This window comes from Narcine bancroftii, chromosome 7 (assembly GCF_036971445.1).
Source record: "Narcine bancroftii isolate sNarBan1 chromosome 7, sNarBan1.hap1, whole genome shotgun sequence".
Taxonomy (NCBI): Eukaryota; Metazoa; Chordata; class Chondrichthyes; order Torpediniformes; family Narcinidae; genus Narcine; species Narcine bancroftii.
In genome coordinates this window covers 77,801,550-77,817,513 of record NC_091475.1, presented here as the reverse complement: position 1 = coordinate 77,817,513, position 15,964 = coordinate 77,801,550, and the positions used below count along the sequence as shown (strand labels likewise).

Genomic DNA, 15,964 nt, shown 5'->3' with positions numbered 1-15,964 from the left:
AAGCTTTATGATGACCTCCCTCGCTTTCCACTACACTTCCAATCTTTGTGTCATAAGCAAACTTTCTAATCCATGCTTTCACTTCTTCATCCAAATCATTTATAAAATCACAAAGAGTGGGGATCCCAGAACAAATCCCTGAGGAACACTACTGGTCACCAACCTCCAGGCAGAATACGTTCCAACTACTACTATCCTCTGTATGGTCCAGAAGATTGGAGAGTTGAATGTGTGGCTTGTTGGAAGAAGTGGGTTCCAATTCATGGGAAATTGGCACCAGTATTGGGGAAAGGAAGGAACAATTCAAAGGATATGGGTTCCATCTGAATAGTATGGACCTGGATCCTAGCGAATCACATAACTAGGACTGTGGAGAGGGCTTTTAACTATATAGTGTGTGGGATCCACAGATTGGGGAGGGATGGAGAGTTTGGATCAAGTAAAAGCAAAAGTTAAAAAAGAGTAGAGAGGATAAAAGCCATGTCCGGAAGAGGCAAAATTACCAGATTTTAAAAGCACAATGAGTACAAGGGCACTTTATCTGAATGGCCGTAGTATTCGAAACAAGGTCAGTTAAACTGTGGCACAAATGAATATAAAGCAACATTATGTAGCCACCAATACAGAAACGTGATTGCAGGATGGACAGGTTTGGGAATTAAAGATCCAAGGATATAATGTAATATAATGGGGGAGGAAGGTAAGGGGGGTGAGGTAGAGCTCTTAATTAAGGATGAGATCAGGGCAATAATGAGTGATGATATAAGATCTTAGGAGCAAAATGTTGAATTCATCTGGCTAGAGATTAGGAATAGTAAAGAGTAAATATTACTGGTGGGAGTTGTCTATAGGCCACCCAATAATATTACAGTGGCATAGGCAATAAACCAAAAAATATTGGAGGCACGTAAAAATAGAAAGCAGTTATCATGGGTGACTTTAGCATGCACATCGACTGGGTAAATCAGGTTGGTTGAGGTCGTCTTGAAGAGAACTTCATAGAATGCAGGCATGGTGGCTTTCTTCATCAGCATGTCACTGAACCCACAAGGAAACATGCTGTCCTGAATCTGGTCCTGTGCACTGAGACAGGTAAGAGTAGTGATCTTTTAGTTAGGGATCCTCTTGGAAAGAATGGACACAAAATGATTGAGGGTACAATTGTTCAGTTTAAAACCAATGTGTAATGCCTAAACAAGGGAAACTACAAGGGGATGAGGGAGGAGTTGGCCAGGGTAGACTGGTATTGCAGGCTATGTAGAAGAACAATTGAGGAACTATGGAAGACTTTCAAAGAGATTTTTCATGGTGCTCAACAAAAGTATATTCCAGTTAAAATCAAAGACAGTAAGGAGGGGACAGCCAGCCTTGGATAACTAAGGCAATAAAGGAAGGCATCAAATTAAAAGCTCGTGCGTACAAAGTCACCAAGAGCAGTGGAAACTAGAAGATTGGGAATATTTTAAAAAGCAACAAAGTACATGAAGCGAGCAATAAAGAGAGAAGGTTGATCATGAAAAATGATTAACAAAAAATATAAAAATGGTCAATAAAAGTGTTTACAATTATATAAAGCACAAAAGATTGGTCCCTTGCAGGATGAGAAGTGGGTATTCATATTGGGTAATGAGGAAATGACAGGATTTGAATGACTAATTTGTGTCGATCCTCACAGTGGAGGAGACATCTACCATGCCAAAGACAGATGTTATGGATGTGATGGGAGGTGAGAACCTGGATGTAATAGTTATCACTAAAGAGGTGGTACTGAGAAAACTTGGGGATCTAAAGATAGTTAAATCCCCTGGTGCTAATGGAATGCATTCCAGGGTACTGAAAGAAATGGCAGAAGTTATAGTAGAAGATTGGGTAATAATTTACCAAAATTCTCTGGACAGGTCCCGGCAGACTGGAAGATGGCAAAAATGGATGACGGCCAGTTAGTTTAACATTTGTAGTTGGGAACATGCTTGAAGCTAACATTAAAGAAGAAATAGTGAGGCACCTGGAGCGAAATGGATCCACCAGGCAGATGCAGCATGGATTCAGCAAAGGCAGGTCCTGTTTGACAAACTTGAGTTCTTTGAGGATATAATGAGCATGGTAGGTAGAGGGGAGTGGATAGACGTTGTTTACCTGGATTTCCAGAAGGCGTTTGATAAGGCGCCACATAAGAGACTTGCTATATATACTGTGTAATAGTCAATCCTGTGTAATAGTCGACTACTCGTTTTATTGGCCCAAAAATAGTGTGTTTTCTGTATGACCTGTGTAAAAATTGACCCCTCTGATCACCCGCTCCCAATGCCCTGACTAAACCCTCGCCTCGACCGTTGGCCCAGTTGCCCACCCACTGGAGCTCCAAATGCCTCAACTGCAGACCTTTGGCCTAGCTGCCCACCCACCGGAGCTCCTGACACCTCGACAGTATACCCTCACCCAAGCCGCCTGCCCACCGGAGCTCCTGACGGCCCAACCGAAGCTCATCGCCCCAGCCTCCTCTCCATCGGAACTTCTGATGCTCTGACTGCAGACCTGCTTGACCACTGGAGCTACCAATGCCACGACTACAGACACTCGCCCCACCTGCCCGTCCATCTGAGCTCCCGACGCCTGGCCACAGACTTTCTCCTTGGTCTCGTCTGCTCATCTGAGCTCCCGACTCCTTGAACGAAGTAGGTACTTGCTACAGTCACAAGTGTGACTCATGTAAAAGCTGACCCCCTTCCCACCCGCCCTCTAAAATTTGACTATTACATGAGTATATACGGTATACGATGGTCTGACTTGCGATTTTTTGTTTTTTTTAATGTTACAATGGTTCGAATCTGTACTGTACTTTGAATTTTGGCTAGACTATGATGTTCAGTGTCACCTGACATTGCTGTATTTGTCTCCACACTGATCTCACTGCCCCACTCTCTCCCGACTGCCCTGTGTCGGTTCCCACACTGATCCCACTGTCCCACTCTTTCCCCACAACCCCATGTCAGTCCCACACTGATCCCACTACTCCGCTCTCTCCCCACAGCCCCATATTGGTCCCACACTGATCCCACTGCTCTGCTCTCTTCCCACAGCCCCGTGTTGGTCCCCACACTGATCCCGCTGCATTTTTCGATCTATGATATTTTTCAATTTATGATGGGATTGCAGAACATAGCCCCATCGTAAGTTGAGGACTACCTGTACATAAGATAAGGATGCATAGAGTTGGGGGTGAATAGATAGAGGATTTGATAAGCAATAGAAAACAGAAAGTTGGAATGCAGGGGTGTTTTTCTGGTTGGCAATTAGCGGTGAGTGGAGAGCTACAAGGGTGGTTGCTGGGCCTGCAACTGTTCAGATATACATTCGTGATCTGGAAGGTAGGGGTGGGGGCAAAGTGTAGTGTGTCTAAGTTTGCTGATGCTAAATTGAGTAGAAATGCAAACTGCAGAGGATATGGAGAGTCTGCAGAGAGATAGGTTAAGTGAGTGGGCAAGGGTCCAGCAGATGGAGTACAATGTTAGTAAATGTGAGGTTTTCCACTTTGGGGGAAAAACTGGAAGATCAGATCATTATTTAAATGGCATGCTGACATACAGAAGGTCTTGGGAGTGCTTGTGTATGTATCGCAAGAGATTGGTTTGCAGGTATCGAAAGGCAAGTGGAATGTTGACCTTCATTGCTAGAGGGATTGAATGTAGGAGCAGAGAGGTTATGCAGCAACTGTACAAAGGTGGTGAGGCTGCAACTGGAGTACTGCATACTATTCTGGTCTCCTTACTTGAGAAATAATATACTAGCTTTGGAGGCAGAGCAGAGGAGGTTCACCAGGTTGATTGCAGAGATGAGGGGGTTTGCCTATGAGGAGAGAGTGAATTGTCTGGGACTGCACTCACTGGTATTTAGAAGAATGAGAGGCGATCTTATAGAAATGATGAAAGGCATAACTAAGCGAGAGGTAGGCAAGTTGTTTTCGTTGGTGGGGGAGACTAGAACTAGGGGTAAAAATCTCAAATTCAGGTTAGTAGATTTAGGACAGAGATGAGGAGGAACTTTTTCCCAGAGGCTGTTGAATCTATGGAATTTGCTGCCCATTGAATTAGTGGAAGCTACCTCATAAATATATTTAAGACAAGGTTGGATAGATTTTTACATAGCAAGGAAGGGATATTGGGAAGAGGCAGGTAGGAGATGAGCCTATCAGATCAGCTGTGACCTCATTGAATGGCGGAACGGGCTCAATGGGCTGGATGGCCTACGCCTGCTCCTATTTCTTATGTTCTTATTTTGTTTCTACAGGCAAGCCAATCCCAAATCCAAGCAGCCAAGATTCCATGAATCCCATGGCTAATGACTTTCTGAATGAGCCTACCATGGAGGATCTTGTCAAAAGCATTACTAAAATCTATATCCACTACCATTATGCCATACCTTCATAAATTTCTTTTGTTACCTCCTTGAACAATTCAAATAGGCTTATGAGGTACGACCTGCCCCTTACAAAGTCATGCACATTATTCTTGAGAAGGCTATGCTTCTCTAAGAATCCTCTCCAAGTTTGCCAACCACTGCCATAGGATTCACTGGTCTATAATTCCCAGGATTCTCCCTCTTGCTGTTCTTTAACAAGAGGACCATATTTGCCATTCTGCAGTCCTCTGGTACCTCTGCTGTGGCCAGGGAGGATGCAAAGATTATTGCCAATGCCCCAGCAATTTCTTCCTTCTCTTGTAATAACTGAGTATATCCCATCTAGTTACAGGATATAGCGATCTAAATATTTTTAAGAAGGTCCTGCACTTCCTCTTTCTTCACCTCGACATACTCCAGTACATTAGATTCAGATTTATTGCCAGAGTACATACATGACATCATATATAACCCTAAGATTCTTTTTCCTGCGGGCCAAGCAGAATTATCACTTATTGGAAGCACAAAAAAACTGTACCTAATGCACATATGTAAACAACTGTGCAGTGCAGAGAGGCTGTGCAAGTCAACCTGTTCTACAACAGTGTCTTATTCACTAAGTCCCTCTCCCTAGTGAACAAAGGTGTTCATTGAAGACTTCCTCTGCCTCCAGGTGAATATCCCATCCCTTGTATCTCTAATCGGTCCTATCTCTTACTCTAGTCATCCTGCACCTACGTGTAGAATCCCTTAGGGTTTTCTTTGATGTTACTTGTCAAGGTCTTTCACATGTACCCTTCTAGCTCTCTTAAGTCCTTGAGTGCCTTCCTGGCTGCCATATAATTCTCATGAGCCCTTCTATACTTTTGCTTCCTAAGCCTTATGCTTCCTTCTTCCTCCTGACTAGCTGTCCCACCTCTCTTGTCAACCATGTCTCCTTTACCTCATTATCTTTTCTCTATCCTGAACCCTGCACAATTGGTCCTTAAACATACATTAGTTATCCAATAGAGACAAATGTTTCTAACTTTTAACTGACTGCAATTTACTAATGGTTCCATGGGATGAGGATGTTCAGTTAATGATAGGAGCTCACAATTTGTAGTTTAATTCTATCCTTGGCTTTTAATCCACAGATTCATCAGGAACCCAAAACAGAAGTGGAATGTCTGAATAACATCAAAGAATTTTTGAAAGCGTGTGGGGCACTTGGAATTGAGGTGAATATGTGATTCAGACACTGCATGTGAAAGGTTTGACTTTGATTTTGTGACATGGATGTCACGAGCAAACAGCTTTTATTGATGATTCTCAGTTATATCACACAATGGTGGTGTGAGCTGTAATATTTAAAATTTGGGATTGGTAAAAATACTTTGTTGTTCTTGTGTTAAATGTTTGAGAATTTAGACGGGGTTTTGAGTTAGGATGGTGTGGAATTCCTTGTACCCACATTGCTCGATGGTAAACTTAACTCGGAAGTTGGCGGATGTTTAAATTTAAATTTATTTACACAACGGTGGAAGGTGATTCCAGTCATGTCAAACTGTGGCACTCAATTTCACCCAAATTAACCTACAACCCTGCACTTTTTGGAGGTGGGACGGAACCAGAACACCCATGCAGACAAGGGGAGAACGTACACACTCCTTATAGATGGCACTGGTTTTGAACCTGGGTCACTGTAACAGCGTTGCACTAACTGCTATGCTAACCATGTTACCCATAATGTTGGGATCTAGTGCAATACACAAGTGAGCTGGAGAAACTCAGCAGGTCACGCATTATCTACGAGAAGTAAAGGGTAACCGATGTTTCATGCTTGTGCTTTTCAAGTATCAGATGAAAACTTGACATATGCCTTATGAAGGACTCTGGCCTGAAATGTTGGATACCCTTTGTTTCTTATGGAAGCTGCATGACCTGCTGAGTTTCTCCAGCAAGTTTGTGCATTGCAATCTCATATGCTTGAAAAATGCTTTTGGTGCTGAAAATTCAGTGTGGCAGGTTGCTGGTAGAAAAGCTTGCAATACACAACAATGCTGGAGGAATTCATCAGGTCATGCTGCATCCATTAGAGCGTAAAAGATCCTGAGCTCTTTGTAAGGAATGGATTTTGCACTCAACCACAAAATCTGCAGAATTTCTGGTTTAACTCTGGAAGAAAAATTTGAAAGGACTTGAATCTTTCCTTGGAATTTAATGAATAGTTCATGTGAGAGAAAAGATGGGATGGTGACTGTGCAGTTGAATTAAGAACCTTTGGGAGATGGAGAGGGCCAGAGTGAGCGCCAAAACTGTTGATTCACTTCAAAAATAATATTGGTCATCCCACAAAATGGGCTTGAGGTTTTGTTTGTTAACAACTCAGTATGGTGCCCTGAGATATTGTCTATGCTCAATATGTTGACTAAATGGTTAATAGAATGGGCAGGGCAGAATTTTTGGCATACCCTGATTGTGTGCTGTACTGTAGGTGAGACAATGTGGAGGGGGCAGAGTGTCAGTGATCTTGGAATGTGGGAATCAAAGGAATAGCCATGCATACCCCTGTGCTTACTTTTTAGTTGCCCAGGTAATCCATGCGCAAGCCTGCACAGGCAAAGTTCCTCAATTCATTCTCCACTACATTGATGACTACATTGCTGCTGCCTCATGCACCCTTGCTGAGCTTGTTAACTTCATCCACTTTGCTGCCAATGTCCACCCCCATTTCAAATTCACTTGGTCTTTCTCTAGCAACACTCTCCCCTTTCTTGACCTCTCTGACTCCATCTTGAGAGACAAACTCTCAACACATTTTCTACAAACCCAACAATTCCTACAGTTACATCAACTACACCTCTTCACACCCTGTTCTCTGTAAGGATTCTTTTCCATTCTCATAATTCCTCCGTCTCCCTCACATCTGTTCCAAGGACGAGGTCGTCCATGTGAGATCATCCGAGATGTCCTTTTTCTTTAAAAGATGGAGCTTCTCTTTTACAATCATCAAATCAGCCCTCACCCACATATTTCACACACATCTACCCTGGTGTCCTCCACCCACAGATACAATCAGAACAGGTCTCCCTTTGTTGTTACCTACTACCCCACCAGCCTCCATATCCAACAAATCATTCACTGCAATTTTCACCACTTCTTCCTCTCGCTGCCTTCTGCAGGGACCATCCCTCAATGACTCCCGTGTCCATTCATCTTTTCCCACCATTCGCCCCCTTGGTAACTACCCCTATGACTGTAGGAAATACAACAATTGTGTCCAGACCTCCTCCCTTACCAACATTCAGGGTCCTAAACAGTCCTTCAAGTGAACCAAACTTTTTAATTTGCAGAGGTCATCTAGTGCATCGAATGCTCTCATTATGGGCTTCTCTTCACCAGGGCAACTGGATGCACACTGAGAGATTGCTTCATTACCTTTGCTCTGTCTGCCGAAATAGTGAGGATTTCCCAGTGACCACCCATTTCAGTTCCCTGCTCTATTCCCATGCTGACATGTCTGTCCATTGTCTCATGCACTGCCAAACTGAGACCACCCGTAAATTGGAGGAAGAGTACCTTGTATACCATCTGAGCATCCTTCAACCGGATGGCATTAACAACTTCTCTGGTTTTTGTTTAGCTCCCCTACACTCTTTCCCTATCCTTGCACCTCCTTTCCTCTATCCCCCCCCCCACCCATCTCTCTCTCTCTCTCTCTCTCTCTCTCTCTCTCTCTCTCTCTCTCTCTCTCTCTCTCTCTCTCTCTCACTTTCTTTTCCCTATCCCTCTGTCTCCTTTACTCCAGCTCTGCATTTCCAGAGGTATCCTCCTATCCGGATCAATTCTGAGCTTTTCTCTCCTGCCCTCCTATCCAGGCCCACCTATGGGCTGTTGGCCTATGATCCTCGCCTATCTCTTCCTCCATCTTCCCCCCTGCCTTTACAGTCAGGCGCCTGCCTACTTTTGCTCATATCTTGAAGAAGGGCTCAGACCCAAAACATTGGTTATATTTCTTTGCCTCCTGTGGATGTTGTGATACCTGCTGAATTTCTCCAGCATTTTTGAGTATCAATCACAGCATCTGCAGAACTTTTTGTTTCACTCTATAGGAATGTGGGAGCCTTTCACCTCAGGAGATGCCATTCAGCATTTCAAGTCTGCCAGCCTCCATCATTCCCATTCCATTGACAACCCCTTTATCCCCACAATTTTTAAATTTTGTGATAATCTATATTTTTGCACAAAGAGTGGAATGCATTGGTGGATGCCTGGAATGCACCGGCGGGCGCCTGCCATGCACCGGCGGGCGCCTGGAATGCATTGGCCGGCTCCTGGAATGGTGGGTGCCTGGAATGCATTGCCAGAGGTGGTGGCAGAAGCTGATTCAATAGGGGCATTCAAAAAACTCTTAAATAGGCATGTGGATGTAAGAAAAATATATGCTTATGTGGGTGTGAGGAAGGGAAAAATTAGATTGTGGTGGAGTAGGTTTACATAGGTCAGCATAACATCGTAAACCGAAGGCCCTGTACTGTGCTTATATTCTATGTTCTATTGAAAGGTGCTGGAACATGACAACTCTGAGTGAGCAAAGGAAAGATTTTCACTGTATTATGCACATGACAATATATTGAACATTGAATATTGAAAACTGCCCATGTCTACCTCTGTAGCAGAGCACAATTTCACTTCTCCCCATTTCATAGACTACCAAAAGTCTCAATACAAATTGCTGTAACAAGCTAAGATACTTCCATGAGACCTGAACTGGAATTCACTGCTTGTAAGAAAGTGAATTCCACAATAAATTACAAAAGGAATTTTATAAATATTCTCTGACAAGGGGTAAAAATCAGCCATGGGAATTACTGTGATTGATGGATTCTTTGGTTCTAGAGTTAGGCTGGCATTCTGGAAGCGAGACCTGCGGCTAATGTTGAAGGGGAAGATCCACAATAATATACATTAAATTAAAAAGATAGAATAAATACAAAAGATAGATAACATTTCCAGTTACTATAGTGCAAGGAAAAAAAAGTAGTGTTACAATAGTGCAGCAGTCCTTTTTGTGGTGTTGGAGCAATTGCTGCTTAGTGCAAGAAGGGGAGGTTAAAGAGTCTGATAACTGTTGGAAAGAAACTTGTTGAATCTAGAGATGTTAGTCTTCAGGCCTGAAGATCATGAGAAGAGGTTGTGATCTGGGTGATGGGGGGGGGGGTGTATGACTAAAGGAAAAGAATTGAGAGGGAAAGAGAATCAAAGCAAACATTTCATCTCATTACAATTATCAGGGAAAGTTAGCATTCTCGATGTTCTAATAAAAGATTAACCAGACTTGATTGGTAACAATCTTCCTCCAAATCAGAAGATCGTGAGTTAGAGATCTGCTCCCGGTACAAACTCATTTTGGCTGATGGTGCATGACTGTTGGAAGGGATATTTTTAAGAAAATGTTGCTGCCTTGGAGGGCCCTTCTTCCAGTTAGATGTCAAACCAGTCTGAATTCCTTCTCAAGTGGAAAATGGGTTTTCCCGGTATCCTGGCCAACATGTACCCTGGAACCAAGTTCAAATTAGATAATGTACTTGTTTTGTTTATCACAGCTCACTATGTGCAACTCGGCTCTTGTGTTTCCTGGAATGAAGCAGTCAGAATTATCAGGACCATAAATTTTGAAACTTAAAGACCTTTTTAGGTAGTTTAGTCTTGAAAGATAACAGCACAGTTACAATGTTACTTAACATATAGCTTGTGTTGTGTAACCATTCTGAATCCTATGTGCAAACATTCTCATTCAAGTCACAATTCAAATCACTACCTTGCAGGGAAGAAACGATTGCACTGGAGAGGGCACTGAGGCCATTTACAAGGATGTTAATAGAACTGGAAAATTGTAACTACAAACTTGGACTGATTAAGTTGCATAAAATTGTGAGGGGCATAGAATCTGTTTCCCTTAGCTATATGGCTTACAAGCTAGTGAGTTTAGATATGGAGGGATTAGTGGGGAGATGAAGGATGGCTAGGAATGGGCCAGATTATTCCCACTTCCTAGCTCTTGGTTTACAACCCTTCAGGGTATGTTTAGGCTGTTAATTTTAAATGTGACATAGATTTTCCTGGATTAGAAGGTATGGGCCACAAAGAGAGGTTGGACAAATTTGAGTTGTCAGTATGTCAGAGGCTAAGGGGTGACAAGATAGAAGTTGGTGCCTTGGGTCCTGTTGAGTCAGCAGCTGAGGGTTTTCCTGGGAGATGATCAGGAGGCCCAGGTTCAGCCTCGTGGCTGGAGCAGTTTGCTGCTGCTGGACTGTGGGTAAAGTGGGTGGGTCTGGAAAGGAGAGGGCAATTGGCAGATGGAATGGCCTGGAGGGATCAGCTGCGGCTGCAGGAGCATGGGAAAGGGGCAAGGGAAGATGTGAGGATGTATGCTAATTGTACTTTGATCGAACCTTTCAGGATATCCTAAAGAGCTTACTACCAATGGCATACAGTATTTATCTTGAGTTAGAATTGTAACTTTGAGAGTGCAGCAGCCCATTGTGAACAGTAAAATCTCAGGGGCTATGTGATAACGAGGAGGCGAGCCAGGTTAAAGGATATTGAATAGGAATGCACATTGGCTACGTACTTGAGACCATCTCCACTGCTGCCCTTCCAAATTGTGAAATGGGACTGCTTGGAGAAATTACACTGAATTTCTGCTTTGCATCAAGCTGTTGGGTGTTGATGAGATATTGTGGGTAGGTGATAGACGTGATGTAAAATAAGCAAGTAAACTAACATCCATGGATGATACATAAATTAACTTGCTTTTCAAAATTCTGCGTGGTTTCTCTCCCCAAGGGTGTTATTGACTAGGACATTTTGATCTAGTTTAAGGTATAACATACTTAAAATTGCACTGATAATAAAGAATTAAACAGGCAAACAGCTGAAATAGTGGAGCACGGTCTGTGAGCAACAGCCCTGTCAGCATCCAAACGCCTTTGCTGCGAGAGCTTTGCATTTACACTCTGGTTTGCTTTTGCAGATGTGGTATGGATCAGCAATAAGTCCTGTGAGTCGACGTTGAGGTTAGTTCTGTCCCTCTTGTCTCTAATTTGGAGGAATAAGCAATTAGTCTAGTTGGAATTCCATTTGCATTGATAAGATGGAGGTAGGAGTGTCCCTGTTCTTTTTATTGGTTGTTGCTGGAAATGAAAACAAGTCTTCACAGATTTAGCTGCATTCAAGAGAACATTGAAGCTTTCCTTTCGTGTGCTGGGAGGATCATCGCTATAAACATCTCTGGACTTGTTGACTTTCGATAAGCAAGTACCTCTGTTTTTCAAAGCTCTACTTGAGAAGAACTGACTTAATGTGTTAATAAGACATTGCAGATTTTCATCCTCTTGTTCCTTGCAGACATTTGATGCCAATGATCTTTATCAAGGACAGAACTTCAACAGGATTCTTAATTCTCTGGTCACTCTGAATAAAGTAACTGCAGGTAAGAGGAATGTTTGGGAGGGGCTTAGTTTCCTGATATATTGGACTCATTTGTATAGGTGTGGAATAAGCAATGTTTGGATTTTTATTTGAATTCAAAGGTAGTATGCAAATAATTTCAGCTATTTGTCAGACAGCGCTCCATTTCCTTGTGCACAAAAGTGTTCAGGAATTTTGTAGGTGTGCTCCTTTTGGGTGAGTTCTGCCCTGAGAGTATGATTTAATAAAATTACATCTATAATGTCAGAATTATTCATCAATTCCATTTAGTGATGTTTTTGCATATTCTTTATGCTCTGAATACAGTACCTGGCCCATGTTGGATAAATGTGTTTTTTTTTCAGATAACTGGTAACTTTCTAAAAACAGCCTAGTAGCAACAGCAAATCACTTGTAACAGTGTTTAAAGTACAAGCAACAAGGGAAGGCTTTTTAACCATTAAAATAATGTTTAATTCTCACCAAAAAAATGCCTCCCCCAACAAGGTCCCTGTTGCTGCCCGGGAGCCTGAGGACCTGAGGTCCCTGGTCAGTTTGGCTCCAAAAAAATTTCAGATAAATTAAGATTTCTGATTTGTTTCAGATAACTGTTTCTCCAAAAAAATTTTTAAATTTTGGATAAATGAAGATTTTGGAGAATCTGATTTCGGATATTCAGAGTTGTACTGTACATTTAAAATGTGCCATTCACATTTTTCAGAATGACTTAAATGGTTTGGAACTGAAGAAGTTTTCCATCCTGGTAAAGTGAGCGGATTAAGCCAAGCATGTCTCTCCCAGGATTAGATGTATTTACAGCACTTAAATTCTCTCAAACGCTTCTCAATCTTTATATTATACCTCTTTGGAAGTATGAGGTGCAAGAAAAACAGGGCTGGTGATATGTAATGGGGAAATGGAGTTCATAAGTTAATGATAGCTGAGGGTAAAGAGTGCCAGGTGTGTCCCAATGAAGTTACAGCACCTAGCATCTGTACTGATATGTGAGAGACCGACCGGATTGTGTGGAATAATCTGTATGTAAGTACAGCAGTTCATAGGAGAACAACTTAGAGTGAAGATCTGTACCTGAGGAGGATGATAGTGGATTGGAATGATAGTCCTATAGAGTACATAAATGAAAAGCATAATTGAACAGAACAGCCTTCATGTCAATAGCCATCCTTGAGGATGATAGGAAAACTTAATAAAATGGTAAAAAATATACTTGGCACATGGATTTATGAATAGATACATAGAATATAAAAGCAAAGAGATTTTGGTGGAACCTTTTAAATTAGCATTGTGGACACTTTGATATTGTGCTTTGGGCAAGTTGGAAATGCTTTGGAAGGTTTACCCAAAAGACTACAGTGATAAGAATCAGCAAATTGAAGATAGAATTTGATAAAATTGCTAAATGATTTCTTTGGTGAATATATCATACTTTCAAATCTGCAGTGAAGACATCTTAGGTTGTGATGAAGGGAATAAGTTGCACTGAAAATTATTTGAATCTGGAAGATTCAGAAACTGATTCTATGGTTTAAAGGATAGATTCTTTTTAAAAAAATTTTCACACTATAAACCATATTGACCAAGATACATACAGACATTTTTTCTCTTGAATATATACAGTGTCATTTTCTCCCCCTTTTTTCCCCCTCCCTTCCCTCCCTCCCTCACCCCCTTTCCCATTTATTTGAAGTTCTATCTATAAGATACATTTAACCCTTTAAACAATGTTGTCACTTAATAAAAATAAACAAGAAATTTTACTGAGTCAGTTCTTTTCGTTGTCTTCTCCTTCTGTCATTTTAGGTGGTGGAAGTCCATGGTAGGATTTCTCTATTGTATTTCATGTATGGCTCCCATATTTGTTTGAATATTGTGATGTTATTTCTTAAATTATATGTTATTTTTTCTAATGGAATACATTTATTCATTTCTATGTACCATTGTTGTATTCTCAAGTTGTCTTCTAATTTCCAGGTTGACATAATACATTTTTTTGCTACAGCTAGGGCTATCATAACAAATCTTTTTTGTGCTCCATCCAAATCGAGTCCAAATTCTTTATTTCTTATATTACTTAGGAGGAAGATCTCTGGGTTTTTTGGTATATTGCTTTTTGTGATTTTGTTTAATATCTGGTTTAGATCTTCCCAAAATTTTTTCACTTTCTCACATGTCCAAATTGCATGAATTGTTGTTCCCGTTTCCCTTTTACAGCGAAAACATCTATCTGATAGTGTTGGGTCCCATTTATTTAACTTTTGAGGTGTGATGTATAGCCTGTGTATCCAGTTATATTGTATAATGCGTACCCTCGTGTTTATTGTATTTCTCAAAGTTCCGGAGCATAGCTTTTCCCATGTTTCTTTCTTTATGTTTAGATCTTGTTCCCATTTTTGTTTAGGTTTATCGTTTGTTTCCTCGTTCTCCTTTTCTTGCAGTTTGATGTACATGTTTGTTACAAATTTTTAAATTATCATTGTGTCTGTAATCACATATTCAAAATTGCTTCCTTCTGGTAACCTCAGACTGTTTCCCAATTTGTCCTTCAAGTAGGTTTTCAGTTGGTGGTATGCAAACATTGTATCGTGAGTTATATTATATTTATCCTTCATTTGTTCAAAGGATAATAATTTATTTCCCGAAAAACAATTTTCTATTCTTTTGATCCCTTTTCTCTCCCATTCTCTGAAGGAAAGGTTATCTATTGTGAAAGTTGATTTTGCGTCAGTATTAGTTTTGGTAGTTGGTAATTTGTTTTATTCCTTTCCGCGTGAATCTTCTTCCAAATGTTGAGCAGATGATGCAATACTGGTGAATTCCTACGTTGCACCAATTTTTCATCCCATTTATATAGTATATGTTCAGGTATCTTCTCTCCTATTTTATCTAGTTCTAATCTGGTCCAATCTGGTTTTTCCCTTGTTTGATAAAAATCTGATAGGTATCTTAATTGTGCGGCTCTATAATAATTCTTAAAGTTTGGTAGTTGTAAGCCTCCTTGTTTGTACCATTCTGTTAATTTATCCCCTTTCCCCCCTTTCCATAAGAATTTCCTTATTATTTTCTTTAGCTCCTTGAAGAATTTCTCTGTTAGGTGAATTGGTAATAACTGAAATAGGTATTGTATCCTTGGGAAAATGTTCATTTTAATACAGTTTATCCTTCCTATCAGTGTTAGTGGTAAGTCTTTCCAATGCTCTAAGTCGTCTTGTAATTTTTTCATTAATGGATGATAATTTAGTTTATATAGATGGCCAAGATTTTTATTTATTTGTATACCTAGGTATCGCATTGCTTGTGTTTGCCATCTAAATGGCAATCTTTCTTAAACTTTGTGAAATCCGCATTATTCATTGGCATTGCTTCACTTTTATTTGCGTTGATCTTGTACCCCGATACTTCTCCATATTCCTTCAATTTCCTATGTAATTCTTTTATTGAAATTTCCGGTTCAGTTAAGTATATTATAACGTCATCTGCAAATAGACTGATTTTATATTCCTTCTCTTTTATTTTTATCCCTCTTTTTTTATTTTCTGTTCTTATCAGTTCTGCTAGTGGTTCTATAGCTAACGCGAACAGTGAGGGAGATAGTGGACATCCCTGCCTTGTTGATCTACTTAAGTTAAATTGTTTTGATATATATCCATTTACTGTCACTTTCGCCAATGGTCCCTTATATAATGCTTTAATCCAATTAATATATTGCTCTGGTAGGCTGAATTTTTGTAGAACTTTGAATAAATAATTCCATTCTACCCTGTCAAAGCCCTTCTCTGCGTCTATTGCAAGCGCTACTGTTGGAGTTTTATTTCCTTCTACTGCATGAATTAAGTTAATAAATTTACAGATATTGTCCGTTGTTCATCTTTTTTTAATCAGTTTGGTCTAGATTTACTATTTTTGGTACATAGTCGGCCAATCTGTTTGCTAATAGTTTAGCTATTAAAAGGATAGATTCTTGAGGTTAAGGATCATGTGGGACAAGATAAAATATAAAATTAAATGTTCAATTACTAGGTTTCCAGAGCCAGCAAATACACAACTGGTCAAATAAAAAGTCTCTGATTTGATAAAAAGCTAGGGTATCAAT

At 40.6% G+C, this 15,964-nt stretch overlaps 1 protein-coding gene across 4 annotated transcripts in view; it reads left to right on the top strand.

Moving 5' to 3' along the window:
• Window positions 1-15,964, top strand: part of LOC138739034 (rho guanine nucleotide exchange factor 7-like) — a 233,830-nt gene that overhangs the window by 27,143 nt on the left and 190,723 nt on the right. For all 4 annotated transcript variants that reach the window (XM_069890398.1, XM_069890396.1, XM_069890397.1 and 1 more), the window contains exons 2-3: window positions 5,535-5,618; window positions 11,791-11,875. In XM_069890398.1, coding sequence (XP_069746499.1) covers window positions 5,535-5,618; window positions 11,791-11,875 — 169 coding nt within the window. The remainder of the gene's footprint in view (window positions 1-5,534; window positions 5,619-11,790; window positions 11,876-15,964) is intronic.